We start from the raw sequence: 26,889 nt of genomic DNA on the forward strand, positions 1-26,889 counted from the left end.
AGACTGAATACTTAAATTATAATATCTGATAAAGTAATCCAAAACAAACAACCCCCTCACACATACACACTTTGCGATTACTTCTCCTTAGCTGGAAAACTTGTTCTAAATTAGGCCAGCAAGACAGCAACCCTAAGCAAATTAGTTACGTTATACCTGACTCTGTAAGATAATGCAACACAACTACCAATACGTGCAAACTAAGCTTTCGCTGACTCCTTCAAAACCAAGGCTTATGTTCAGCATTGTCTGACGTAGGACTTTCTATAACAGCTTTTGCAAACACTGTATTTAATGTGAACCAAAAAAATTTTAAAATCCCTTCACTCTACCAAAGCAGACTAAAGAGAAGGATGGCGACTTGGGAACAATGTACACTTTCAGCATGAAAGTGCTATGATATCATTCTTTGGCTTGCTGATATATATACTTTGAGAGACCAGGTGGGGAAGGAGGGAAAGAAAAAGAAACAGGCTTCTTTGTACCCTTATAAAATGCCAAATGGCTCCTTCTCCCTCTTGCCCCTCGGTAAATCACGGGGAAGTAGTTAAGTAACACGAACCAAGAAATTAACACAAACAGCACAGTCATGTCTGAAAATCTGGTTTAACTAAAATGCCAGGCTGACATTTTACTTGATTTACGTGAGTCTAGTTAGAAGGCTTTACACAGAATTCTGAATGCCACTGTGGTTTTACACCTTAGGCATGACAGAATATTGATATTTAAAACAGGTACTTTTTGCAAAGGAGGTTTTTCAGGCCAGTCAGGATTACCTATACATTCCCTGTAGCAGATGTCTGTGTTTTACATATATACATAGTAATAGTAACGATGCCTTTACTGAGGAGGTGTTGGGGGGGTGTGTTTGGTTTATTTCGCTCAGGCTGTAAACTGGCTTGGAGTTTACTTTTAGGCATTTATTTTACTTCCCACTCAGAGATCCCGTTGTCTTTCACTGCAATTTCTGTGCATTTGAACAGGAAACAGACCGGAAATATTTTTGATGGAACATAGAAAATGGACACTGCTCTAATCATGGAGAAAAAAAAGAAACTGACTTTATTTACAAGTGGGTATTATAACCTGTTGCCATTTAACAACCTGCTGTACCACACAGGAACATTCAGGCAGCCCAAAGTTAATGCGTTGCACTTTTTCACTTTTGCTATGTGTTCCTATGTACAGCAAAAAATAGATTACACATTTAAAGATGGTCTAATCAATGCTTGGTTAAAAAACCCCACTGACATGATATTTGCAACAAGTTTAGTTCTTATCACTTTTGAAACATTTTTCCTAGAACAGAAAAAGAACCTCGTTGAAAAAGCTGAACAAAACAGTCTGAAAATTTTGCCCTAAGAAAAAGGGAAAATGTCAGTTGTTTTTGTTCACTTTACATTTACATTTGCTTAACTAAAACATTCCAGTCGTATATTACCTTCCCTATTTCCCTGATAAATCCCAGCCCACTAGCAGAGGATTGGACCAGGAACTTAGGACAAACAGGGTTGCATCTGGTTGGGTAAAGGTGCATTTCTGAGTGCAAAACCTAAAATGATCTAATCAGTTCTGATTTCAGGATATATTTATTTAAACGGAGTGTTTATAACAACTAAAGTGTTTGGGCACCTGTTGCTACGATTTAAACACTAAGTTGATGAGCTAATACCATCTTAATTTGGTACGGTGTTTTGTGGGTTTTTTGGGGAGATTATGTTGTTTTTTACACCTTAAGGTAAATCATCTGGCAAGATGAAAACAAGGCATGATAGCACATCACAAAGCAGTCTGAATCAACTGACGCTGATTTATGACTTGAGGAACAATCTGTATCTGGTCTTCAGCTCAGAGTTGCTGCTTTTTGGAAAATACCCTTCAGATAAACAGCTGAGTCTGGGATCTCCTGAGTTTACTCATTTTGCCAAAGAAAATGTTTGCTGTATTTAATATTTCCTTATAGCAACAGATAATTCTTGTTTTGCTCTGAGTTTCAAAAATTAATGACAAAAAATACCATAAGAGATGCCCGTAAACTTCCATTAAAACATGTACAACATTATTTAAAATGTTAGAACAGTTTTACACATATCACGTCTCAATGTGATTTGCATAACAGGCTGATGTTAAAAAAGTGTTATAATTCTGTGTATTCACCATTTTAAAAATCAACATATATGGGAAAATTTGTTTTCCTATACAGCTATCCTTCAATGATATAGGTTTTTACTACAAGTCTATTGCAAGAAATCACTTCTGGACTTATGTAAAGAAAACAATATTATTTTTTAGGAAAAGATTAAAAAATAGTATTGAGTATAATTTAATAAAACTTCATATCCAATTTTAACTGCAAATTCTGCATTTGAAGAAGCTAGAAGTTTTCGCCCTTGGCTTTTGTGGACAACAAGCAGCTTCAGTGTCTGTCTACCTGCTTACATCTGTCTTTAATTCGGCACTTATTCTGTTGTCACAGATGTGTGATGGAGCTTCAAAATAAAATACAGTAGATATAAACAATTTTTAGTGAAAAACATGAATGCGTATAAACGTGTAGCTTGATGCAAAGGAGGAAAAACCAGTGCTTTTACACCAAGAGAATGACAAAGAATTAAAGCACTTTTTAAAATGCACTTTTTTTTCCTGTTATTTCAGGCATGGAAAGGCCGAACCACATTGTATTAAATATTTTAAAAGTCTACAAATTAATTTTGTTAAATCATAGCCAATTCAATTCTATGTAAAACCACCATTCTCAAGCCAAGATATTAAAGCTCAATTGGAAATTCCTGTGAAAGCTACGTGTTCTTGAAGAATATTACCATAAAGCTAAAGAATAATCAATGTATTTTTACGCCTGATTCCTAAATGTTTAATAAGAATCTCTGACGTACAGTGCAGCTTTGGTTTACTGATTTCACCACATAAGCCTCCTTTATTGTCATTTCTCTAGATGGTAGCATGAGTTATGCATTACCTGCTGTGTCATCATTAATGTAAAATGTATTCATGTTTAGTAAGTGTTAAATGGATTCTTACAATTAACTGAACAAAAAGAAAATACTTTTCTCTATTAACATTTTCAGTGTAAACCTACGGGACCCAATCCGTGGTTCTCAACCATGAACTCAAAAGGCTTTTTCATTTTGCAAATTCTTGTCTGTAGACTAATGGTGCAGAGGATTAGCAATCTATCTGTGCTCTCAGATATGCAGGTGCTGATCTAATATCCTTCATATAAAAGGACACAGAGAGGCAGAAAAAGAAAAAGGGAAGGGGGAGGGACAAACAGGAGAAGGGTTCTATTCGTATACTCTCAGCATTCTAGGAGAAAAAAAAAAAGCCTGAAATAATGACATCTAGAATACATAACTCATTTATCTAGCTTTGTTACTCATCTCTTCATAGTATTGAGAATTTTTTTACCTAATTAGTTAGCAGACATTAATTATCAGACAACACTGCTGATACTGGTGTGCTGGGCGATTTTTCCTGCTAGAGAGAAAACTCTGGGACCCAGGGAGGTCTTGCTTTGCCACCTTCACCTCTTGCAGGCACCAACTGCACTGAGAGCACACCAAAGGCTTCCTAAGCCTGAATCACGTTGCGAGGGAAGTCCGATGAACTTTTGGACGGTGCTTTTAAAAATACAGTTTCACAATACCTTGCCCCAGCCTCCTGTTCTGAACCAACTCCCAAGGGAGGTTTCTCTTTCCACTGAATACAGGGAAACCAGTATTGTTTTAACTTTGACTCTAAGAGCTTAAATTATAAATATCTTGGCAGGAAATGACTGCAGGTGTATTAGTCATTTCAGGAACTAGAATGTGACAGTTCTTGAAGATGCAATACATCTTAGGAAAGCAGAATATGGCTTGCTGAAAATTTTATCAGCGTCCAAGTGGAGTTCTCATTATGCAATATTGCACAGAGGGAGACATGGGAACTGAAGAAGACACAATATTTAATTGCCCACAGGAGGAGGCCACTAAGGCAAACAGTGAGAACAACTGCTGAGCTAGTGCACAGCCCGTCGGTGCCACTGGATCAGAATATTGCAGGTACATTCTATCAAAACCTTTTCAATCAAGACTAATGAGAACACCATTGGAGAGACAGTAAAAAGGAGTAACTCGGTCACCTTTCCATTAAATTAGCAGCTAAGAATTTTACGATGTCAAGAAATTTACAATGAATCCTTTCAAAACATTTTTGCTCACAATATGCATTTCAGACTATCCCCAACACACACAAGTTATAGACACTAAATTAATGGCCACATAAAAAAAACATGTCAAGGAAAAAGTATAGGAAATTAAATCTGGAGGGGGGGAAATAAATAAATTTAATTTCTAGTACTTTACGAGTTTGGCTAACTCTCAGTGAAAGTCTGTCAAACCATTTAACTTGAAATGTCAGATTGTCACAGAACCAGATAGTGGAGCTGTAGCTGCTCTTGTGTTCAGTAAAAGTGCAGCAGCATCAGTAAACAGTGAGGTGTCCACGGGCTTCTGGCTCTACAAAGGCTGCCAGGCCTGAATAAGAAAGGCTCCAGGCAGGAAAGGAAAAAAAAAGAGTAAAAAGTAAAGGAGAAGCAGGAGAGCAAGTATAAATATGAGAACAAGCCAGCTATAACTTAAGTTGGAGGAGGGCTGGGGTCTACCTAATGTCACTTAAACAGCATCATAGCAGAGGACAGAAGAAAACAGATTTTCAGACTGTCCTATAGGCAGCATTGGACTCAATCACCCCACTGACATATCCCGTATCGCTGTTTATGCATAAGCTTTTGAGTCTTGCAGACTGAATTTTACCAGCCCTTTAAGGACTTCCTGGTTTTTAAAATACAAAAAAAAAAACAAACCCAACCAAACAAAAAACACTTGAGAAAATTGAGAAGAATTCCACCTTTGCTAGTGTGAGTAAGACAGAAACGTACCAACCACACTGAACATAAAGCAGTTGGAGTGGAATTGACACATAGTAAAAAAGTGTCCAGCCACCTGCTGTTGGCTGGTCTCCAAAACCACCTTACATCTGGGACATAAATTAGGGCTAGACTTCAGACATGCCTTTCCCTGTGTCTTTTGCAGTTTGAGTGGAGAAATACTGTTTGTCTATAAGCATGAGGAGACTGACATCAGAAGCCCAAAGAGGCCAATGACAGTCCCTGTCCTGAGGCCTGAGATGTGTTTTCAGAATTCACTTGCAAGACGACTCCCAGGCATCCTGCTACATCTCATTTGGAGTTAGTTCAATTAAAACTAACTGCTCCACCTATGTTTTTGACATTTTAAACATCCCTGAAAGGTATTTGATATGGATAAAGCTCTAGGGAAGCTAAAAAAGGTAAACTATTTTGTAGACTAGAAGCAGACGAGCCTGGGAAAAGCAGAACTGTTAAAATCCTTGGAAAAAGGAAGACAATAAAAAACAGGTAAATGATGCTGATGGAAAAACAAAACATGGAATCAAACCAAGCGAAAGGTATGACTTATGTATTTGGACTGGAAAAGCAGAACAAGATATTTGAGTCTTGAGAACTGTATAATCAGTCTGCTCTTCATTCTTCCTTATTCCCAGTTCCGAGTTGGTACATCATCCCTACCTGGATGGAGTACAGCATGCTTCCATATTTATACACGAGTACATTCCCCTCATGACGAAGAGTCAATACTGTACACCAGGCTGTCTGCAGAGCCATTTTTGCATATATACACATTTATGTTACATGCATACATTCTGATAATGAATCACAAAATAAACTTTCTACAAAGATGCTGTAGCAGGTACATAAGGCCCGGGATTTCAATGAGGCTAGTATTAAACGAACATTTTAGTATTGCTATAGCAAAACAATGCTAAGTGATATTAATGATTAAAAGTACAAGGTCAAAAAAGTACGAGCAATCACATGCTTATCATCTGGTCTGCAAGGCAGAGAACACCTGGTTATAGGAAAAATTATAGGCTTTAAAGTCAGGACCTGTTATATCATCTAATCTGACTCCAGTTCCACAAAGAAGTAATTTTTTCATTGTGACGAACTCCATGATTTAAATCTTATTATGGGTATGGGCCAACAACACTGATTTTTTTTGACTGAAGCTTCCTAGTTTGTGGAAAGTATACATCCCTATGCGTATGTAATGTAATAAAGACAACTTGATATAAGAATTTAAAGATAACTTGAAATAAGAATATTTACCTCTGAAATTGTTAAAAGAAATTTAATAAAACCTTTTTTTTCTAAGGCCTGACTGATATTTCTTACACTAAAATTCTCTACTAATCTCAATAGCTCATTTTCTGCCTTCTGCAAAAAATAAGCACTTCAAGCTCTGTGACTTTTCTCCAAGTTACAAAACATGCATTTGTGCAAGGTAAGTTTTCATGACTTGTTATTCTTCATTTTTAAAAATAGGCTTATTAATTCAGTTCTATTTGAAAGATTAAGGCTTATTCCCTAGAACACTTTATAGCATAACAGTAGGTTCTTTGAGTGAGTAGGCAAATAATAGATTATATATGGCACATGCAGAGAGACTGCACTAAACCAATGCTTCAGTTTTAAATAACTACTCATTGGATTCACTTCAAGTTATTAGCATAATAAACTACTCTAAAATACATCTTCCATCATTTCTGTGTAAGTGGAATTTAGACTCTTTCATTCCTGCAAGGTAGGAAGGGAAAAGAATGCATGACCAGATAAATTTTTACTGAAAATAAATTTTTACCTTCACCACAGCATTATGGTAATCATGTTGAGTTTATACATTTCAGAACCTACATGACTTCTATGTTCTACCAAGTTTTATTTGTCTTTGCTGTTCCTTTTTCACTTGTTTCATATACAGATATAAATTAACAAAAAGAGGGATTTGGACACTTTTTTCCTTTTTTTTTTTGTTAACAGAACTGGTAGAATTAGAATAAAACATTTGTTATGGGTATAATACTGTTAAATAATTTCTGAAAAAAAAGTCATCTGAACCATCAATTAATAAGTGTTAATTCCACTGTAAACTTAGCTCTTTTAGTGTTTTTCAACATGACATACTTGTACCATCACTGAAACTATGTAGTTTTTAAGTCCTATATAGATTACTGGAGAAAGCTAATAGAGACAGTAATGGTTATATGTCAGTCAACTTAAAACAATGAAACTTTCAAACTCAGTTCAACCGGAACATGTTGGGTTATAAATGACATGTATCTGGCTGTGCCACACTGTGTAAAGAACACACAACACAGGAGGAACTACCTCAGCGGCACCCAACAGGGTGTCATATATCAACAAATTTAAAAGTCAGCCACACCTCTCAAACATCTTTTCTCACAAGTGTCCAAAGGGTTCCAAAGAAAGTCTAATAAATCTACTTATGTACGCAATAAGAACATGTAGAATGAAGAGTAAAAACTTACTGTGATCCAGTGAAGCGTTTCAAAATGTGGTTCATATCAAGCAAAACCAAAAGACAATTAACTTTTAAAACCTAGGAACAGGGACTTGTTCCCACTGACATTCATGACACGCTTCCATTGATATCAGTTTTGTAGGAAAGGTCTCTAATACTGCAGTTTAATGACTAATCTATATTAGTGTTATTTTTTGGCACAATTCAACTTGGAATGCAGTAGTGTGATATGAAAAGGGTGTTTTGTTTGCAAACTTGGAAGGAAAATCTGACTTGGACTAGACTGAACAATAAAGAAGCCAGCAAAAGGGAATTTGACACTCACCATTCTGGCAGAAAAACTTAAGTTTCTCAAAACTAAACTATTAAAAATACTTTTATTTGTTTGAAAATAAAATAAAAAGGAAGAAAACTTAAGTGTTAAACTGTGCCAGATTACTGGCATCTTTAGTTAGTGATTGTTACCTTCATCAAAGTCACTCAAAGCTAGTAATAAAGCTGGGACCTTAAAATAATGCAGAACTAGAAGTCTCGCTGTCTAGGAAGCAGAAAAGCTATTCTTTACACTAGCATGTTAAATCTCAAATTATCTGTGATAAATCCTGTATTTCTTCTTCTTTCTAAGCTATTACCAGATTAATTGGGAGTTCTCAATCCCTATTCAGCACAGTACTTAAACATTATCATCTTCATACACATGAGAAAACCCAAATCCTTATCTAAATTTGACTTCATTTTAAGTTAAAGATAAGTTTATGAAAGAACAAGCACTCTGGTGTTTTGCTGAACTAGGAACATGACTTCTACAGATGGGAAGCAGTCCCTCTGATTCTTTCGAGCTCACAAGTGCTAAATCCTCAGTTTTATCAGGTCACAGTTGTGTGCCTTTAGCAAAATAGGGATAACAGTTATTCAAGAGCAAGAGATACAATTTTGTCAAGTCATTACTCAAGGATAGTACATGTGGAGAGTAAAATGGAAAACAGAAAGAAACATTGCACGAACCAGACTCATCACCTATTACTGCAGAATAATACGATTAGCATATTTTCATTATTATTACCATAAGTATATATAGAGAAGATTAAGAGGATCAAAATTAAATTTGGACAGTATATTTGTGCTAAATTCAGCCAGATACTAACGCTAGCAAACATTTATACTAATGATTAGCTTTGTGCTATGGGAGTTAATATACTACATATGAAGTCCGAAATACAAAACTGGGTTTGGAAATATCAAATGACGTACTATGGACATTAATGTTTTGCTTTAGCAAAATGTCTTAGGCATGACTTGGCAATTCAACGATCACGAAGTCTTTGATCTGTTTCGTGACCCATCAAATGGTATCAAAGTGGGAGAGAGGCTGTTTTAATGGAGTGGGTGTTCTTTTAAACTAAACGGAGAGGAAGTCATCATCTCCATTTGTGAAGACAGAGCAAATTCAATGGTCTAATGTTAGAAGGACATGCTACTACTTCCTTGGGTCAGTTAACCCACCGTAGTTTATTTATTCCCCAACCACGTCACAGAAAGGAGTCAGTGCTGGTTAATAAGAAAATATCTTCTACTGTTAATCAATGATATCAGCTGCAAAGTGGGAGATACCAGATACTAGCTATTTACTACAAAATAAAAAGTATACTTTTACCCTAATAAAGAGGATCTTCTCTCCAACCCTGTATCTTCCTTGTGAAAGACGCTCCACACAGAACTTATTAGGGCATTTACAAGGTGGATCTTCAGAAATGTGTTTAACCTGACAAACACAGAAGTTATTAATAGAAACCATTTAAAATACCATGTGTAGCAAAACATTCAAGAAAGTATTTGCCATAGGATGATATCACTAATCTAAGTCTTCACTGATTATATTTTCTTAGTTTTTCTTAATATTTCTGTAATCTCAGACTATGGTGCTTCCAATATCAAGAATGATTTTACAGTTGTGATGATGTAAAAATAGAGACAAGTGTAACACAGTTCAACATAGAATTTGCACTGCATAACTGAAGTCAAACAGTTTGTTAATTTGAATTCAGCATCAAACTTCTGTAGATGTGTTCTCAGTATTTTATGGTGAATTAGCTCAACTGTCAAAGTTGATAATACAGCTGAGAGACAAAATGAAGATGTTATAATGACATATTTTCCCTTCTAAATAAATATAATGAATACAGAAGCATCTTGCTTATTAATAAAGGCCCTGCTCAATACCTTCACTAGGCACTTCCAGATAGGGCACTGACACCTTAAAAAAAAAGCAGATAGAGAATATTGTAACATAATCACAAGTGTTGCTTATGATCTCGACCTGAGAGCATTAGTGCAACAGCAGTAATTTAAAGGGGCCCCAAGCACACTCTATCATGGCCAACAATAAGTCCTGAATAAATATCGAAGAAAACAAGAAAGTAGTTTTCAATCAGCTGCATCATCTTGACTTCAGCCTCTAGTGAAAACTGGGTCTTAAGGCGTTAATGCTTAGTAAAAGTATATTTTGTACTCTTCAGTGATCTGAAAGTAGCTCAGCCATCAATGCCATAAGATCTGGTTGAGAAACTCTTATTTGAGATTCAAATGGCACTGCTGCATAGGAACAGCAGTAACAAGTGCAGCATTTTCAGATACTGCAGTTTTCTTTGATGAAAGTTGACCCAGTATGTCAGTGTCAAACAATGCAAAATGCCAGAGGAATTTCCTACAGGTTTTGTCCACTTCAAATAATATTCCAAAGATTTTTTCAAATCCAGTTTGTAAACCAAGGCCTGTAAAAATAGTCTGAGAAAAGATATTTTCAGAATACCCAACAAATTAAAGTCTTAAACTGTTTCGGAAAAAAAAAATCAGGGCAAAGCTGTGGCACTCTAATAGGTATTGTGGTTATCTTGAATAAATTAAGAGAAAGGCTTTTGAAGTACAATAGATGTTTTTCATATTTGCTTTTAGAATAAAGTTACAGCATGTTAAATAAACTGGAAAGAAATTAAAAGTTAACTTTTTTTATTTTTGCTTTTGAAGCTAGCCTTGTTGACCAGTTTAAAGGCCTTCCAGTAATTTCTGAGATCATTCAATGTTATCATCTGAATAACTCTATTACTTTGTGGAATATTTTTAGTAATTATTTTCAGCTTCTTTCTTTTCAAATCAGGGCATGATGATTTCATGAAAAAATTAATTTAAAAATAAGACTTAGCGGAGGACCTCTAGGTGCCTTGTACACACAAAAAGCATTTCTCAAATATCAGATGAGTTGTCCTCAATTTGAACATACAAGCACTGACTTAAGATTAATTATTCCAGTGATTTTTATCAACAGGGGTTAAGTATTAGCCTCCATTTCTTGAGAATCAAACTATTTAGATAGTCAGTGTAGAATAGAAATAACTTATATGAAGTCAGTGGTTGACGACTTAAATCCCAGTGCAGGTTACTCAGGATGCAAAACATGCATTTCTCTGGCACCAAGACTGGGGTTGTGCTTAGACTCCCTGGCAATGGCTCTCTGAATCCTGCCCAGTAATCAGCAATTCCTGACATAATGTCCCATGGCACTTAGCACCTCTGGAGAAACTTGAAATTCAAAGCTGAAAATGAAGAGCGTGAACTATGCTTTAATAGCTGTGTCTACCAGGTTCACCTAAGCAAGCAAAAACCCAGCCTAGCCAGACCTAATAGGTTCAAGGTTGTTTAGAACTGCGTAAGCAAAACACAGCCTGGGGAGAATGAAAGCCAACAGATTTATACGGGTGTAAAACAGGATAACGAGACCTTCACTGCTGATCCTGCTATTGAGGCTTCCATTACCTTACTATCCCAAAAGGCGCAGAAGTACTATTGAGTGGAATTTGGAAATCAAATAAGGAAGCAGAGGGAAGAATTATATCCTACTTTATTTTGTGTCTGGACTATATGAGCACTGTTGCTATTTTATGGTGTGAGTGTCTGGGGCAGTGTGGGTCAGGAATCTAGCTGGATAAATTCCGTTCTGTTTCTATCCCTACTGCTTTCCAAATTAAAGGAGGTGGCTGGAGACAACCTTCATACTCTCTGCTCTGTTCCTACAAGATATGCAGTTCAGCAACCTCCTTCTATATATTGCTGCACTTTCTCAGTTCTGCTGAAATGCAACTGAGTGTTTTTGCAAAGGAAGAAATACAAAATATAAAAAATATTAAATGTAATTATTTGCATCAAACAGTACAAAGTATTTCAATAAAATGAATGAACATTATATTCCATCTGCTCTTTGTAACAAAAAAAGTGGCACATGGATTTTTCAAGAAGTGCCTTGTAACTCCCAGGTGGCACATCTACCTTGCAATATAGCAGTTACTATAGTAACGACTTCTTTTTATAGAATATATTTGTACTCTTCAAGTTTAACCTCTTCTTGGTCTCAAAATGTGTCCTTTTCATCTGATTCCAGCTGTTTCAAATGAACCCCTGTAGGGGTTCATGAACCCCTACAGGGGTTATTTTGCAACAAAGAAATGAACACTACAGTACAGAGTGAAGAGTTTAATCAAATTCAAAGCAGGATACTTTCTTTCTAACAATGAGGGGAAAAAAAATGCCTGGTTTGTTTTTTTTTGTTTTTATTTTTAACTGTGTGAGACACATGCAGAACATCAGCATAAAAATTAGGCTGAGATAACTTTAGAAGTGTTTGTTAACATTTTGTACAAATCAGTAGGGCCCAAACCTCCTAGTCCTGACTCAGTCCTTTCTCAGACAAAACACCAAGTGGGAGTCTATGAATAAGATTGAACAGAAAAAGAAAATGGAGAAACAAGAAGGGAACTTGGCCCTAAGCACAAAGCTAGGCTAAACTGTAGATCTCCTACACAGTGTGACATTTTTTCCAAACTTCAGGCATAAATAATTGTGGTCAAAAAATAAATTAACTCTATCAGTTTGCCAATCTTTACAACACAGTGAGATGTTAAACTCAGGCTGCTCTGTGCTTTGCAAGTAAGTGCATACCAGGAAAGCTTCCTCCCACAACTTACAGCATCATCCAGCAGTTTCCCTGTGCTCTTTTTCCCAGGAGACTTTGTCGGTGATGGTGAAGGAGATGGAAGGGGGGCTGAAAGCGTTTCCTCTTGTTCAATCTCTTTTTCAAGCTTTATTAATCCAGGAGGCTCCACCCCAAACCTTTTGGAAACATGCAAACAAATTACTAGCCCTTATAAAATACTACATACTTTAAAACAAAAGGGTGAAGAGAAAGTATACTTTCTGTATGCCACTCTTGTACAGTAATGGAATGCTACATACACCAGAAAACATGAATAAAATATATCAATCATTAATGTCATCATTCCAAATTAATAAAAAAAAAAATAATTTAGATGGAATCTTTCAGTTGAACAAAATTACAGGAGATAGAGGTTTTTTTCAGTTTCTCTGTCTGAAAACATATATGTTGGTGAATGACAAATTTACGAACACTAGGCCTTCACTATACCACGCAGGACACATCCAAGTTCAGGTTTTTTCCCCAAACAACATCCTTTCAAATTACTTGACAAGTTATATGTTGTGCTACTATTTTTTAAAGAAATCCAGATTAAAAGGGATTAAATGTTTTCTTGGTCTCAAGTATTGCACTGAATTTAGAGCTAAATAAATTGAGTCATGGTCAGTATTTTTCCAGAAGTGTCTAATCCTTTTTCTAACCAATTTTTGAGAGTCAATCTTCAGATGTTTGTCAGTGGCAAGACGCTTGCAGCTCCAGCTGAAACAACACACACGCAACTTTGCCACGGAGCATCTCAAACACAGCACTCAGAGAGCAAGGCTCCTTAAAACACTGTCTGATTTTGAAAGCTTTATGGCAAGTGATTAAGTCAGTATCTCACAGCAAGCAGTAGAGCTTGTTCAGATGTCGGAAGTCTAAAAGCCCATCCTATTTTCCTAATCACCAACAATTCCCCTCTGAACAAAGCCCAGAAAAATAAAAAGATTTCCTTTTTCAGAGAAGGACTTCAGCTTGGAGAAGCTGTCATGCCAGATGGGCTTCTCATAGCAAGCTATTTGCGTAAATCATATTTTCTTCCATAATAGAGAAGTCCAGAGCCCAGATGCAGAACTATGCTAAGTTATCTAGGTAAAGATCTGGACACTAAAATACTGAGCAGTAATAAATATATTATGAAAATCTAAGCTAAATACCCTAGTAACTCTAAAGTGTACAGAAAAAGGGCATAAGCACATGTTATCTTTTGTGTTTTTCTGATAACTTTTCATTTAGTCACACTACGGCCTAGTAGATTAATATAAAGAAAACCAAGAACCAAAACTGTGCTTGTATTGGCTTGTAGCTGCTGCAGTCTGCCTAATGAAAAGTCAGCCAACACTGAAGCAAGCACTTACACACAAACCATTTACTTCCTGTCTGTCTGCAGATGCCGACAGGCTGTAAATCACTAAATTCCCACCGGGCTCTAAGCCTACACCTGCACGCAGCCTTACTCATCAAATAAAACTCTTTCACTCTAAGTAACACTGCTTCTTTGCTTCTTTTGCTTCTCATAAACTCCAATTTTTGTCATTGTGACAGACTTTTAAACCTCTCTGTACTTCCAGAACTCAATTCCCCCAGTGACGAGCTGAAAAATAAAAGCACCAAACAAGCAAACATATGCACATTTTTGGTTTTTTTTCCCACATATTGTATCAACCTGAAGCAAAGTTGCTGGAAAGCCGAAATGGTAATAAGCATATCTTTTCTGGGAGGGGTAGAAGCACACATTCTGTTCTGGAAGGTATGCTGAGAATTTCCTTTTCTCTTCTTTTCTAGCCTGCCTTCTCATAACTACAGATGAAGCAGCACTGGACTGTAACATGATCTCCAGCAGACTTCTTAGAGCACAATTTCCCAGTTTTACCGAGGAAAAATTAATACAATAGCAGAAAGATCTTTAAATCACTGAACAGTAATTTTGATGGATCTGTGGGGATTGTTTAATTCAAGTTAACTCAGAAAAAAATTCTCAACTGCTTCCCTTCCTAATACAAGGACAGGCAACAACTATCTTCACTGAGGTGATGGCACAGAAATTTCATTATATTTGTTAACAACTGCCCATGAGATATATTTGAGTGACACCAAGATAAGCATTCCCCTATACCTAATGAGTATAGAAGTTAGTCTGAGATGTGCTGATGTAGTAAGTCTCTCAATAGCCACTGGTGCCAACAATGTAAATATTGCTTCATTGCTTAAATATTTTCACCTACCTTGCTGCAATCCTTCCAAGTTCCAGCAAACAAAGGCACACTTCTCTTGGCTGCTTGTGGAGAACTGGAAAAGTAAAATGAAGATGGAAGACATTAAAATTAAAGCTATTTTAAAGACCTTAGTGATGGATGGAACCTAATCATCAACATCTGTAACTCGACTCAGATAAAACTTGGTTTTCTTTGGCTTGCAGTGGAGTTACACTGAAATAAAAAGGCTGGGATTGAGGAATGGCTCTCAGTGTGCAGACCATTTAGGAAGTTCCCATTTAGTTCCTTTGAAAATAACATTCTAAATCTAAATCACTGAGTAATTATTTGGGGCATTTGATATTAAAAATAATCAAGAAGTCTGGCAGAACACTGAAACTAGTAGAATGTCAAAAATAAATTAATTACAATAAGTGATACTTTTCTTTCTACAAACTATCCTCTAGATCATGATTTTTCTTAGCCTGTTTAAATCACAAAAATGAAATTGCATTACCAAAGATACATCTTGTTATAAAAATGGCCCTGAATTTGTTATAGATCTACTCTTAAAGAAAATGTGAAACTAGAATACTTTAGGTATTCAGCTCATCATAGAAAAAAAATGCAACAAAAAAGACCCATCACCTTTTCTTCTGCATATATACACACACATATTATCAAGTTTTCATGTCTGGATTCCACAGGAGATCTGCAGTTTTTAAGTTTCAGAAGCAGCTGTAACACAGCATGAACTTGTCATTAAGAAATACCACCATAATCGAAGATAATTTTTTCTTTCCTCTACAATTCAGATAGATAGTATTCTGTAGAGAAGCCCAGTAAGACATACAATCAAAATAAAAAAATCAATAAATGAAGACAGGCCTATGGCTGTCTGCATAACCAATTCACAAAAACTCAGAAAAAAAAAAAAGAAGAAAGAAAAAAAGAAAAAAGGAATTACGAATACATGGGCATCTTCTCTCCAGAAATACCTATTGCAATATAACCCTCATGCATGTTGTGGAAAACATTCAGGTTTTAGAAATTTCCAAAATAATTGAAAGACTTGTACCTTTTACTACAGATTGAACTGACACCAAACAAAAATAATGTGAATATTTGGAAAAAAAAAGGAAAAAAAAAGGAAAAAAAAACAGGAACAAAAACAATTTGTTTTTAATGAGTTACGGTCAAGACATCTGTTGCATAAACATTTTGGTTATCTAAAGACTCAGTAACTCAAATGCATGAAGGAAAAAAAAGTCAAACAACAACAACATACCTGAAAAAGATATTTCAATGTCTAGTTAAAGCTCTGAAAGTCACTAGTTTGGCCTATACCATATGCACGAGACCCGGAATGTGAATCCACATCTCTAACTAACTAATGCCCTGGGGCAGATCTTTAGCTTCTGCAATTTCAATTTCCAGCTTCACTGACTTGAATAAACGTACGGTAAATTGCACAAGTTAATGCTCATCCCAAAATCTTTTAGTAGTGTAGCACTTTGAGATGTATGCATTCTTCCTCTCTAACCTCACTCAAATATATTTCCAGAAATGAAACTGCAGAGCATGAAAACTAAAATAGCACTGCATAAAGAAAAGTATTTTTATCCTTAGAATATAAAAGATGCAGACTTGGACAATTCAGCTGTTCTCAATAGTCTTCCTTGCCACAACACAATAATTTTTCGAAACATTTGCCTTTGCTATTAATCAGTATTTTTGAAGGGTTACATTAATGACTCTATAAGTGTATTCTGCAGTTGGGATTGCCTCAAAATAAAATCTGATTTTAAGAAATAAAGCATCCTACAAAATATAAATAGAATAAACCAGTTTTGAAATAGTCAAAGGGAGTACAATATTTCTGAATTGCAATTCACACATACGCACATGTGAATTACTTTGGAAGGGGGAAGAAAGAGAGGCTCAAGGAATATTATTTGCAAAAAGATCCATAAATAGAACTGAAAGAAAATTTGATTAAGAAGGGTAAAACATTTTTCTGTCAGTGATTAAAGTGCTTCTACACAAACAAAATTCAAACTCCTTTAGCAAATCTGACTCAACATAATCTAGACACATTTCATGCATTTCACATTGAACAGTGTGACACAGTGAAACCATTGTTAGAGGATGAAGAGCTGCACAGGCAACAACCAACCAAAAACCCAAACATCCGGCCATCTGATAATACGATGGTGACACAGCACTTGTAACAAGAAAATGTTAGCATTCCTGAGGACTATACCAGCATATGTATTCAGGAACGTCTGAGATAAACAAATGTTATTTTGTATACTGTGATACCCACTGGAAGTAACTCAGATTCCCAAACCAAAATTTTCACTTTTTTTTCAAAAGCACGGCTGTTTAACGGGCTACCACCTCGCAAGAGGCTGCTCAAAAGCTACAGCAAAAGCGAGAGAGACCGGACTGCATTTCCATACCTGCCTTGGTCCCAAACCTTCAGTACAACCTTGAGCAAGCAAATAAGTACACTGACTTTTGGAACTTTCGAGTGCCTCAAGTTCTGAGAACTTATCTTAACATACTTTTTGTCTGGTGTTATTCCACAATAATTGAAAGAACTTGGTACTTACAGGCATTTTCAAAAGGGTGCCTCCTAAGCTTTTTGAAAAAAGCTGTCTTTGTACTTTTTTTCCATATAGAGAACAGAAAGAGAAACATTTCTTACACTTCCTTTCTTAGTTTTACTTGCAGAAGTTCAGTTAATTGATATTTTCAAAGCACTTCAAGATATCTATAGAAGTGATACTATAGAGGCACTACACAGCATCATAATCACTTATTTCATTATTTAAAATAAACATGTCACTAAGAAAGAAAACATGCACAATTCCGTACACATCCTTTAAAGTCTACAGTCAACAATTAATTTCCACAACAGTGCTATTGTATGCTGTGAGGAATTCAAAGAAAAAACAAAAATGAAGATTTTTCTAACACTTCTACTCAGTAAGCAGTATTATTATCCCCATCTTATATATGGAATTAAGGTGTAGGCATTAGATACAAAAAAAGCAAACCTATCTAGGTGCTATTCTAAAATACTTACTGCCTGATCTCCAGGGTATTGTCAAGTATCCTAATCTCACATTTTGTATGAAAACAAAGCCAACACGACTAGTGATCCTGTTACAAAGTCTGATACGGACCCTGCTGCTGCCTGCGGGAGCTATGTGACGGAGCCATAGTCACTTCTTCCGACACCATTCAGCAGCAACCAAAACACCACGCTTCAGGATTTTTCATCATTCTCCAAACATCTTCAGATTTTTGCAACAAATGAGGCATGTGAGGAGACGATAACCCACCATTAAGAGGTGCTTTCACTTCACGAGCCACACCATTTCAAGATGTTGGCAGAGCAGGGTCCATCCTAAAGAGAACACAGCTCTTCTAAGGGAAAAATCAGCCCAGGACTCCATGAAAAGTTGGTAGATATGTCATAACAGTTAAATAGTTTAACTAATGTGGTACAGCCAGCCTTTAAAGATTTAGACATAGTACACACAAGTCCAGCTTATTTTTTGTGTCCTGACAGTTACAGACCTTTTGCTTTCTATCCCATTCATTTCAAATCTTTCTTACCTGCTGTCCTCATTGCCTGCATCTGTTCAAGCTCCTTCCAGCCATTCTTTTTTAACAATGCTTTCTTTTGAGCTCCTAGCAAGTTCTTGTCCCTGCTCCTCTCTGGCTATAAGTTATTTCTCCACACTGTTTCCATCTTGTTGCTGCCCCTTTCTCCTTTTACAGGTCGTTCCTCTCCTGATCACTCACCCCTTGATCTCCATTCCTTCCCTACCTACTGTTCGCCACAGTTCTGCATCCCTCATTGCTCCCTTCCCAGTGCCCGGATGCTGCGATGAGAGGCAGAAAGAGCAGAGGAGGAGCAGCCTCTGCTTTCAGCCCCATCACACCCTGGGCCTGTGAGGAGACAGTTCACACTCTGCACATGAACAACATGTGTTTGCTCCGCATGTTTAAACTGAGTGTTCACAAAAACAAACATGAGGCTTTTTGTTTTGTTTGTGCTTTGGGGGTTTTTTTTGTTTGTTTTTAATTTAGCTCAATCATAATACGGGAACAAACTTCTCGTACCTCTCTGCCAAGATTCAGGCTTTGACTTCTAACATTTTTATAAACCGTTTCAGTGGATCTAGTTTTTCTTTTAAACATAGAATTATTTTTTTTGAAAGATCTCAGGCATAGCTGACTCATAAAAGTGAAAATGATCTCTGCCTCTAAAGCATTGTTTAGTTTACTAGAAGCACCATCACTTATGGAAGCCTCAAAACAATTAAGATTTCAAACACAGATCTATGGACAGTAAAGAATTAATCTAAAATGAATATACTGATCATTGAAATACTAATAATATACTGGAATTCATTAAAGACATTAATCCAATTGTGACAACACAGTGTCCAGGATGCTTCTATAGTCCTCAAAATGAGAGATATTCAACAATGTTTAGTAAGACATTGTGAAAAACAGGACAAAGTCTTATTCTGATGCAAGTACGTGTAAAATTAAACATACAAGTTGTAAATGTATCGTCGTCAAAATACCACCTGAAATTAGATAGAATATTAATTAAAACAAATTTGATCCTATGCATAAAATATTTTTAAGCAATCAAAATTTGAGTGTTTTTCTAAAAAAAAATAATTAAAAACAATATTAGAAATCAGAGGTGTTTGGTTTTAAGTCTATGCCCACTAAAACACTAGATGCTTTTGTTTAGAGAACCTGTCCATTAAAATCTAATCAGCACCTTGCATCAAAAGAAGTCCATGTCAGGTATTGTGTGTACATACACAGAGTTGCAGAACATACAAGCACAAAACACTAATACAACAATATCATCCAACAGCTCCCAAAACAAACGACACACATAAGCATGCTGGCACACTTGGTGGCAAACCCTTTTCCTGTAGAGTAGATTCTATCATAGCAGAGACGCAGAATATTCATTGGTTCCAAGTCCTATAATCATCCAACAACACTCTGTTACCGATAAAGAGTTCATAACTAATGCTTTAAGTTCACTTCACTTCACTAAAGCCATCATAGAACTCTTACCATTCTTACTATTTGGCCAATAAGAGTTTTCTTCAAGGATTATACTCTTTGGGCTTGAGCATCATAATTACAAATATCTCCACCTAGAATTCTTCCATAAATTGAATTACCATAGCTGCAGGATCTGCTCCCCTAAAACCTAGAAAGGGGAACTTACAAAATATACATATCGTGGGAACAGAGGAGTTACAGACATTATTACTCTTCTTACACTGCAAAGAGTTGAGGCATCACATTCCAAGTCCTAGATATGGAAAAAATTTTGTCCTCTGATACATCTAGGAAGCCCATTCAAAGACAGTGTATCTCAAGATTTGCCCAGATGATGAAAGCCTGAACTCTGTATCAGCAAAGCTAATCCCTTCTTCTTAGATACAGTAGCTATAAAAATAATAATTATGAAAAGTGCGCTAAATCGCTGAATGAGTGCAGGGAGCATGCTGAGTCTCCCTCGGTTTTGCAGCGTTGAAAATTATCCCTACATATGCATCACTGTATTTGTTACAGATGCTGATGTCTTTCCTGCAGCTCCTAAAACAAGTACACCATCCACCTTCTCTTTGCGAAGGCGTTAACTCTGAGACCTCCCTGCCATGTCTCTGCATTAAGGTAAGTTCAAAGGGTGAAATACATACAGATTGCTTACCAGTCAGCTCTGGGCACATTATAAATCTTTAAAGAAAATTGTATTTCCAATTGGTTTGTCTTTTAAACAACGCCAAAGCATGACAATGTTCAGCAAGATATATTATGCATTACTAACTTGTAGTTAGTAGTACAAGTGCATTGTTTTCAGACCTTTGAGCTCTGTACTCACCTCTCTATCAAGGACCATTAAAGCAGCTACACAGATTAGAAGATACAATTGTATCTACCAGACAAACACCACTCTTTTTATTCTATTTATTCAGAAGAAAGACTTTGATCTTGTTTCCTTGTTTAGCTCAGCTGAACAACCCAAATACGACAAAGCATTTGAACCCATGCTTAACTTTATTTAATTAAAGAAATTACTAAATCAGTCCAGAAATAATGGACAAGGACAAAGTGACATGAGTAGGTCCATTCAGCTCCTTCTCTGGATCAGCTCTGAAATGTTAACACTGTGAAGAACTAATCCTTCAGGAACACTCAAGATTCCCATTAACATCACTCTCCTGCAAGCATCTCGGGCACAGACTGCGCTTACATCTGCTGTCACGTCTGTCCTACACAGTTTCATTCATGTCTTCAAGGGACTTCTAGCTGAGTGCTAAAAAGTGAGAGTGTTGGATGCCTTTGTGTACACTTGTACAATTTCAAAGGGTTTGGAACTCATCAGGAAGAGAATACATTTTTAAGTAATCAGAAATTATAGCAATTAATAATTTCTTAGCTACTATATATAATTTTGTTGATCTCTGAATAGACTTGGGACATTTTTTATTCAAAATCAGTAGTGTCATAAATCCATCATTCAAATGTTTCAGTGCAATAAATTTTAAAAATTCCTCTTATAATAGAAGATAAATTTACCAGAAAAAAAAAGTTTTAGGAATGTTTTACATGATACAGTGGCATAAAACAATATCCCTATGTGCTTCTAATTAAATTATACAGTATTTATACGCTATAAGGCATGCAAAATAGAGTAAGAAGGGAGGATAAAAATCAGGTCAGTTAAGAATATTAACACAGTAAGGTTCCTCAGTTCAGAGTGAAAATAATTGCTTTATCACTACTAATTTACACATTCATACAGTCTATTAGCTATGGGAGAAAAAACATCAGAGAACACAAAACCCAGTTACCTCTGTAATCATCATTTCACCACAATTATATATTACCAAAAATATAACAGACACCCATGAGGCAGTGCGAACATTTAGATCTCACTCACACACATTTCTCACCACCCTGAATAGAACCGTTCCTATTACTTACCTTTGCTGAATTTTTACTTCCTATGCAGTGCAGGAGAAGTGATTTGTGGAAGAGATGGGAACATAAAAGCTTAGGTTGGCAACTGTTACGATTCATCATTATTTCTAATGCATTAGAAAAACCTCAAACGAAGCCAAAACTTTTAAGAGTTCTAGCTCAAGCTGAGTAAGAATAGTAGCTTCCATTTTTATCAGTTTTAGAAATGACATAGTTACTAACCCACTCTCAAGTTCAGAAAAATAGGCCAAAGTATTATCAAGTCCTAATCCTATTTCCAGCACCAGAAGTCTATTCAACATGTGCATCCTATAAGCAGGAACACTCAGAGAAGGAAAATAACAGAAGCTAGTTTTCCTCAGAGAATAAAATCAGTCGTTAATTGAACAAATCTAATATGGTCATATCTGGTTTGTGCACCAATATGCAGGCATATTTCACTTCTCTTTTCCAAGAGAGAAAGTCACCTTGGAGATCAGCTTTCCAGATACATTTGCCTGTGCCAGGCAAAGCACTGCATATGTGTAAAAAGCAACTTATCCACGCAATGTCGGTGTCTCAGCTACGCCAATTCCATCTCTTAAACAAGATTTGTTCTCAAGACACATGAGAAAATTCCTTATAAACATGCTCTCAATTATACAATAAACCTGTTACTGGAACAATGCTAAACTGCTGGGTTTACCATAGCAGTATGAAGTCTAAATTCATTTAAGTGTTGGATTTAATCACAGGTTCTTCTGCTTATTTCAGACATTGGAGGTTCATGTCTCCTTCCCTCTTGTGTTTGCAAGTTTTTGTCCCGGGCAATGTCCAGCTTCTCCAGCACTTCAAATCTTTGGAAATACAATTATTGTCCATTTTCCACATGATACATCATGTCCAAAAAAAGTTTCATTTTGAGGACTTAATTAACAAAACAGAGACAATACATATATCCTCCTTAATATGTATCATCTTTGTGATATTAATTTCTTCTCTGCCAAGCATTTTCTCCCGGAGATATAAAATAATTTAATTTGATTTTAAAACCCTCACAGGATAAAAGGAAAAATGCTTCAGAAACAGCTGTGCTAGAAGAGTAGGACTGTAAAAGGAGATCAGTTGTAACACAGATAAGAACTTCAACTGAGCAAAGACCTTTTGAGCAACAGAACAAAGAAGCCTCTTGATTCAGTACAGCGTGTTCATTTGTCTTCCATAGGAGCTGAACTGTCTATCATCACAACTCCTTTACACTCTTTAATCTGGGTTCAGATAACAAATAAACATTCGAATCTCTTCATTTCATATTTGGCTGAAACAAAGTCTTGAGGTAAAATACATATTTTCTTTTGAAGAGAGAAGAGCTAAAATAATGAAGAAAACATACTATTAGAACAATGATTCCCGAAGTAGCCAATTCCTTTTGGTGGAACACCCTGAAGCACTAGTGCCAGGTAATTTTTGTCCAGAGCTGTACAAGGGAATCAGCTGAAAAAAAAAATGAGTATAGGACACAGAGAAAAATTTTGTATTTTCTTGTCTCCTGAGAAACCCACTGAATCTGCAGAAATAGCTAAATGCCTGCAGACAAACTAGGCATGCACTTGTATCCTACTCTCCAGAAAGAGAAAAAACACACCATCTTAAACATTGAACTAAGGAACAGCATTCCATGATCAAAAAAGTGTGTGTAGAGTGAAATATCTGCATGCAAGAAATCATAGCAAGATCTTTGACTCATTTAAGCTCCTCTTAAAATTGACTTAAATTAAAATTAAATGATGTGCACTCTATTTGTTCATGCTTCAGATAAAGGGCAGAATTAACACAGTCAGACACCGGTCAGATTTGGAGTCAGGATCTATTAAGAGAGTCATTCTGTTTTTCAAGGCAAAACACAAAAGCTATATAAAATTATCAGCTGCAAAATAAATAAATACATACCCAAGCCTTCTGACTCAAACAGGCAGGTATCATCCACCCCTACATCTCTGCACCAGGATAAGAAATTCGCTGTGTTGTCCCGTGCAAAAAAAGACCCTGAAGGAGCATTGGCTTTGCATGGAATCTTCCGTACTGGTAAGGTCTGAAAAACAGAGGTTCCTTGCTTAGATAAATGATACATGTTAGCATAATACTTAAGAAATATGAAATCTCTACACAGATTTTCATAGGTTTGTGACTTCTATCAACATATTTGCTTGTCCATTAAAATTCCGTGAATTAAGAGACCCTAAGAGCATGAAGTTGTCAGCCACAAAGGCTTTTCAAAAGCATCGTGGTAGGCCAGGCAATGTGAGTTCAGAGATGAATCAATATCAGCAACTTCTGAGGAATATTGGCAAAGAGCTACCTGATGAACCAAATAAACTGCAAACAGATTGGCTACAGAGATAAACATCATTCTACTTATTCTATCAGTACTTCAAGGGGAGCTTATAAATTGCTTTAGACATATACACATGCCTTATAAATGTTTAGGCCTATTCCTTAGATCACCATCTAGCTCCCATTCCCTCACATCTCTTACTCCAGCTGTACTGTTTTACATTTATTGACCTGCTTTGCAAAGAAAATGCTTATGTGTCAAATTATTTAGGAGGAGATATTAATACTTTTCTATATTGTATTCTCAAGAAAACAGTGACCAGTTTTACATGGTACTTTAAAGAAAAAAAGCCAAGTAAGCCTTGTATTATAGACAGCACATTACCTTGTGGGCTATTTCAGAATTAGGGATGAGAAGAAGGAAAGGATACGGGACTATTCAACAAATCCAGTACAAGTAACAAACAGTGAAACCTCAATTCTTCCAAAGAGCTTTAGATATGGAACAACCTTACAGATCAGAGCACAAGGAACCATTATTTTAAATCCCTCCCCATTCTTCTGGAGGAAAAAAAAAACAACAAAAAAACAGGAAAAAAACTCCAACGCAACAAAACAACCAGCTCCATTCCTCACAGACCAGGGTTGTTTTTTGTTTTGTTTCTTTAAAAAGGAAAAACAAAGAAAAGCTATTAGCACTAGACAGATTTCTAGACTAGCACCCTTTTCACATCATACTAATTTCTTCAAAGAAACAATGAGTATCTGTAACCTGAGGCAAATTCTCATTATACTTTACCGACTGCTTCACACATTCCATTTGCCCTAGTGACTTACAGCCTTCAGGAAGAAGTAATGCAGCATTTGTCCAGCTCTGCCTCCGTCTACATCATTTCTTGAGAGATTTTAATTGGACAAGGCTAATAGTCTTGAAAGAGCACTCGCTTCTGTTAAAAGGAGTAACACAGAACTCTCTGGCAGCCGGCTGGAGGAAGGTCAACTAGTCCAGTCTGCATTCAGAGAAAAGCTGTCAAAACAAGCCTTTTGTTTCATGATTGTCTGCTAAAATCTTACATAAAAACATTGCAGAAAAAATCTTTAAGGACTTCCTTCTTCAAAATAATTTCTGCAGCGACGATCTAACCTGATCTTCCTTCCTCCAGGGCAGAAAAGGAACAAGCAGTGCGGGCAAGGATGTTGGGCTGGCTGACAGCAGCATGAATCAAGAATGGAAACAGGCAGAGAGCAGCAAGAGTCGAGCAGCTCCCTGAAGGACAACAAGCTGAGAGCCAAGGGTGACCCCAGCACAGGCAGTTGCAGCCCCCACTGACGGCACTGCTGTCAAAGCACGTAAGCAAGGCGGTGCTGGGGACAAAACAGTTTTAGCCAACTGTGCTGTGACAAGATGAGGTGTCAAATCAGGTCTACTGCCTGTCCAGGAAGACTGCAGAAACAGAAGACAAGGCCGGATGCAAGGCTAGAGCAGAAGATGAGGCTCAGGCTGTGAAGCACGGCTGCAGATGGTCTGTCCACAACATGGCTCAGGCAAGAAGGGGTGCTGAGGCCAAAGGGAGCCCCTCAGCCCCAGGCACAGAGCGCAGGCTGGGGTCCCAGGTGAGGCTGGTCATGGCTATTAAAGTATTTTGGTTCTCTCGGGTCCTGACACCAATTATTCTGTGTTTTTCAGTGGAATCAATCCCTTCAGAAATACACAGCTACCTTATAATCAACTCTATCTATCTGGCCAGTAGACTCAAAGAGGTGTCATTTCATAGCACTGTATCTTAATCTATCACATGAAGCATCCACTGTACATACAACTCACCTGATCATATTCTCAAAGAACCAAATTACCCACAGCTATAAATTGGTTTTAGACCAGTAAAATCAAATGGAACAAAATACTTTTCCCTTAATACCTCTGCTTGGAATACAGGATCTGAAGTGATACAATTGCACCAGCTGAGTTAACAGGTCAAGATAAGGAGACCAAACGAATTTTATCTGGCAAAACATTTTTTTTTTCTTCAATTTTTGAACAGTTACATCCGATTTAGAGTGCAAATTCTGGATGACCTTATAACAGGTTAGCAGCACTGTGACAGCAACAAGATGACAAGAAGCCAGCTCCAGCATTCCTCGCACTTGCAGACTTGTGCATAAGCTACTTCACAGAGCAAGATAAAGCTCCAGATACTTTTTATACGAAAGCTGATCTGCAGCGTCAAATCATCTCACCTCCCGTTTCACTCCTGAGTTCTCATCTCCGGATTTTCCATTTTCTTTATGTTACTTTGCTCTCAAGCTCTCCTTCGCAGAAACCTAGCACAACTTCTCCAAGGCAAAAAAACTGCTTACAAGCCCAAGAACAGCTCAGAAGGGTATTACAGGTGAAATTAGGCCAGGTTGGTTTCCTTCCTCTCAGTTCTCCAACTCCAGCTGAGCCAATTCTGTGCCTTTAAACTACTTGCTCGTGCCACATCCCCTGATAACCAGCCTACATTCTTTCAAGTCGTGCGTGGGGTTTTAAACGCTATTCTGCAAGTCTGTGACAAAACGCTCATATTAATTCAGGAAATTTGAACTAAAGAAAAAAAAAAGAAAGAAAAACACACAAAAAGAAAGGAAATACTGTGCTACACGGCTGGTGGCTGCCATCTGGCAACCAGAGGAGACTTAGGCCCACCGTGGGCACAACTAATCTGTTCCAGTCGGCTCTGAGCCCACAGGGCATGAGCAAGCCTGCAGCACCCGTCCTGGAGACCTGGAGCTGCTCCTTGGCACAGATGCCCTCAGCAGCACAAAAGCAGCCTGAGGTGAGGAGATCGCCAGGAGAACCTGCACTGCCTTTCTTTAAGAGGCTGTTGGGAAGGCATCGCAACGCCTGGCAGGAATG

The 26,889-nt window shown here is 36.9% G+C and overlaps 1 protein-coding gene across 1 annotated transcript in view; it reads right to left on the minus strand.

Moving 5' to 3' along the window:
* The window catches only part of GAS2 (growth arrest-specific 2), a 68,410-nt gene that overhangs the window by 18,904 nt on the left and 22,617 nt on the right, over positions 1 to 26,889 (minus strand). The window contains exons 3-6 of the mRNA XM_009872574.1: positions 23,610 to 23,751; positions 14,670 to 14,733; positions 12,437 to 12,581; positions 9,076 to 9,183 (exon numbers count right to left, since the gene is read on the minus strand). Coding sequence (XP_009870876.1) covers positions 9,076 to 9,183; positions 12,437 to 12,581; positions 14,670 to 14,733; positions 23,610 to 23,751 — 459 coding nt within the window. The remainder of the gene's footprint in view (positions 1 to 9,075; positions 9,184 to 12,436; positions 12,582 to 14,669; positions 14,734 to 23,609; positions 23,752 to 26,889) is intronic.

This window comes from Apaloderma vittatum, unplaced genomic scaffold (genome assembly GCF_000703405.1).
Source record: "Apaloderma vittatum isolate BGI_N311 unplaced genomic scaffold, ASM70340v1 scaffold13117, whole genome shotgun sequence".
Taxonomy (NCBI): Eukaryota; Metazoa; Chordata; class Aves; order Trogoniformes; family Trogonidae; genus Apaloderma; species Apaloderma vittatum.